General features: G+C 46.0%; 1 protein-coding gene across 3 annotated transcripts in view; it reads right to left on the bottom strand.

Moving 5' to 3' along the window:
* Window positions 1-3,553, bottom strand: part of LOC105542198 (chromosome unknown open reading frame, human C3orf20) — a 94,833-nt gene that overhangs the window by 46,091 nt on the left and 45,189 nt on the right. For all 3 annotated transcript variants that reach the window (XM_011983635.1, XM_011983636.1, XM_011983637.1), the window contains exon 10: window positions 2,094-2,225. In XM_011983635.1, the coding sequence (XP_011839025.1) occupies window positions 2,094-2,225 (132 nt within the window). The remainder of the gene's footprint in view (window positions 1-2,093; window positions 2,226-3,553) is intronic.

The raw sequence follows: 3,553 nt of genomic DNA, 5'->3' as shown, positions 1-3,553 counted from the left end.
AGAATAGAATAGAATAGAATAGAATAGAATAGAATAGAATAGAATAGAATAGAATAGAATAGAATAGAACCAATGGCCTTTCATGGTGAGAGTGTGGAACCAAATTGACAGGGCAGATGTATCAATAAGCAAGATCATTCATCTCAGCCCAAATGGACTCAAATTCTTGCCGGTAGTTTGCTCTTTGAAGTAACCAATGTAGTTTGCTCTTTGAAGTAACCAATGCATGCTGGATTCACAGGTACCTGCGTTTCTCCAGTGCTTCCTCTTCTCCTCTCCTACCAGATTCCACACAACCCTCTGGCACACAAGAGTCAAGCTAGATGATAATTGGTGCCCATGCTTTTGCCCCTTCCATTATATTGAGAGAATTTCAGAGTTTAGAGGGAATGAGACTTCTTTATTTCTACATCTCCAGCAGCCAACTTGGCCTGCTGCAAGTGATAATAAATGTTTACTGAATTTGTTAATGGATTAATGAAGGTGAGATGCTGCTGGAATGAAAATGTAGTGGGGGAGAAAAAAAACAGATGCAATGTTTTCCTCCAGGAGTAACAAAGGAGACCCCTAACAAATGCCCACACCCTATGTCCTTATTGGACATTGGGTTGGTTGCCCTTGCTGGGCTCTGCCAGCTTTGAACATCTGTCAGCTTGTGGCATACAGTGGCAAGTGCCCACACAGCTTAAGAGCTTCTTGCTCAGGATGATCATATAATCTATCATCCAAACCAGGACACTTCTGAGGGGAACACATAGTGCCGTTTACAATTGCTCCAGGTGGGTAATTGCTCCGGTATAAACGGGGACTGGCTCTAGGCAAATTGAGAAGTGTGGTCACCCTGCTTTTGCTTCTAGGAGCCTTCCCTTAGTGGGCAGAGTGCCCTGTGGGGAGCTCAAATAGTCTGCTCTACCCACCTAAGCTTTGGTTACCCCCATCTTGTGTTGAGGTCAAGTGTTCTCTTTCGGGATATACACTCAGGGTGTAGGGACTGTGTCCTCTTAATCCTCTCCACCTCTCTCCCTGATGTTGCCTTGACATCACCAGATACACAGTAGGATCCATTATGACCCACTGAATGGAAGAATTGGACTCCCAGTCACCACAGTATTCTCATCCACCCAAAAAATATTTGGTAAAGACTTAATTTGAAGTAGTCCTCATGCTGGGGGCCCTGGGACAACAGACATCAGAGGGAATCACAGGGAATTTTCAATTTGTAGGGCAGATAGACTTGAAAATAAAGGAGTCTAGAATGGAGGTTGTCACCGCTAGCGGGGCTGAGCAGAGGGAGAGACTAACTCTACTTGGGATGGGAAGAGGGTGGTAGAGAAGGTCATCAACATGCACTGGTAGTTATTCTACTCAGCATCATTTCTTCTGGTAACAGCACTTTGATTTTCCTTTAGGGAAACTCTTCTGCCTTATCCTTTGCCCAGGTGGTTCATTTGAGACTAATCTTACACCTTGGCCCCAGGATGGACATAAGCCTCAAGCTTGGCCAATGGGAGCAATACATACACCTGGCCACAGGAAATGTTTCACATATGGGCAGTTAATAGAGCCAATGAGTGTTGATGCTGGCATTTCTACTGGAGTGTGTAGGAAAGAGAAGTCCTTCTTCTTCCAGGGGCACTAAAGCTGGTATAATAATAGCCCAGAGATGTTCATGGTCATCTTGTCATCAACAGGAAAAATCTAAAAATCTCCTTGAGAAGGAAGCCAACAAAGAGGAAAGCAGAGCCAAGAGATGGGAAGATCTGATGGAATCATTTCAGGGCCTGGATCCAGCCATGCCTGAAAGTGCATATTGACAGACTTCTCAGTTTATTGAGCCACTATATTTTTTTTTCATGCTTAAGCTAGTCCACACTGGATTCTGTCACTTACAACTGGGAGACTCTTAATTGATATAAGAAGTTTCACAGAGAAGGTGGTACTAAGAGTAGGCAGTAAATAATGGCAGAGGAAGAGGCAGGGCTTTGCATGGGAGGGTGGTGGGGAGTAAGGGCAAAAGCCCTGAAATGTGAAAAAGCAACTCACGTTGAGATGCCCAGGGGTCAGGGCAGGGTGCCTGGTCTGCTTTGCCTTACCCGTTTTTCATATGCTATTCCATGAGGACAGTTGTTTGCCGACACAGCAAGTGTTACTGTCTCATTCAGGGAGGTGAAGGTGACCGTGATGGAGTCCTGTCCCAGCACCTTTAGCTTCATTTCCTCATTCACCTGTAGATGAAGAAACAGTACTCAGAGAATCCCTGCTTCTATGGCCCCAGCCACCCCTTCCTGACCCACTACAAAGCACAAAGCCCCTGTTGGCTCGGGGCAGAAGATCTGTAAAAGCTTTCCAGTTCTTATGTTAGAATTCAGCTTCATGGAGAAGACAGAACAATTCCAGGCTCCCCTGGGGGACCCACTGAAAAAGTAAATGATGCTTTCTTATTCCTGCTCCTTCCCTTTCCAACTCAAGCATGAAACCCACTGTGACTGGCAGATGAATCAGCTTCAGTTCTGGTAAAGATGAATTGGGAATGCAGCTTGGATCAGAGGGTAACCCTTTATCCCTGAATCAGACAGATGTGTCCACTCAGGCACCAGGTCTGACTCTGACTCTTGTCCTACAGCGGTAGGAAGGTGACCACTTGGCAGGAAGCACCGGAAAGCCGGCTGAAGATGGGTGGGAAGATGTCAAAGAGGACCCAGAAGGGCCTGGGCCACACATACTCAGCCCCTTCCCCTAAAGTCAACAAGTATGTCATTACTCTTCCCCTGAGGAGGAGCCAAAGATGGGTGGAAAAGGGGCAGCTACTCTTTATCATCACTTCCAAAAGAGTGGGATTTCCTTTAAGCAGTACCAGACTGGAGATTGTGGGGGAATGAGTTGCCCTTATAACAACTCACTCCTTACTGAGAGTTCTGTGGTCTATGGGTGAGTCCCAGTTCTGCCTCCTGGTAACAAGCCAGTTGGCTTCCCTGAATCTTAACTTCTTCCACATGAAATCACTGAGTGGCTATTATCAGGATCAAATGAGATAAAAATGGTGGATGTGGCTTTGTAAGCCATTAAAGCCTATGCCCAGCATGAGCAGATATTGTCAGGGCAAGGTACAATTTGAGGTAGAGCAACTCACATTTAAGGCTGTTGAACAATTTGCATGTGCAGAGCACAATTTATATGCAGGGACCCTCCCGGAGAGCCTCAGAGTGTACAGCCCTACACTGCTGTGCTTCTCTCAGTCTTCAATGTCCCTGACCTACAATATCCCCTTACCTACAAATACCCCCAGGATGCCTCTGAACCAAAAACAAAACAAAACAAAACCACTCTCTGCTTTGCTCCTTCCATTTCCTTCTACTATTTCAGTTGCTTACCCCAGGGTCTACACTTAACTTCCTTACTTCTGAGTTTCTTCCTCACACCCTGCAGCCTGGAGACTAGTTCCCTCCAGCACCCTGAAAGCACTGAACTATGACGTGCCAAGTCTTTTGACATCTTCAAACTTGATCACTCTCACTTAAAAGAAACTGTCGGCCGGGTACGGTGGCTCATGCCT

The sequence above is a fragment of the Mandrillus leucophaeus genome, unplaced genomic scaffold (assembly GCF_000951045.1).
Source record: "Mandrillus leucophaeus isolate KB7577 unplaced genomic scaffold, Mleu.le_1.0 Scaffold252, whole genome shotgun sequence".
Classification (NCBI taxonomy): Eukaryota; Metazoa; Chordata; class Mammalia; order Primates; family Cercopithecidae; genus Mandrillus; species Mandrillus leucophaeus.
Note: the sequence above shows the minus strand (reverse complement) of the source record. Positions and strands in the feature narration are given on the sequence as shown.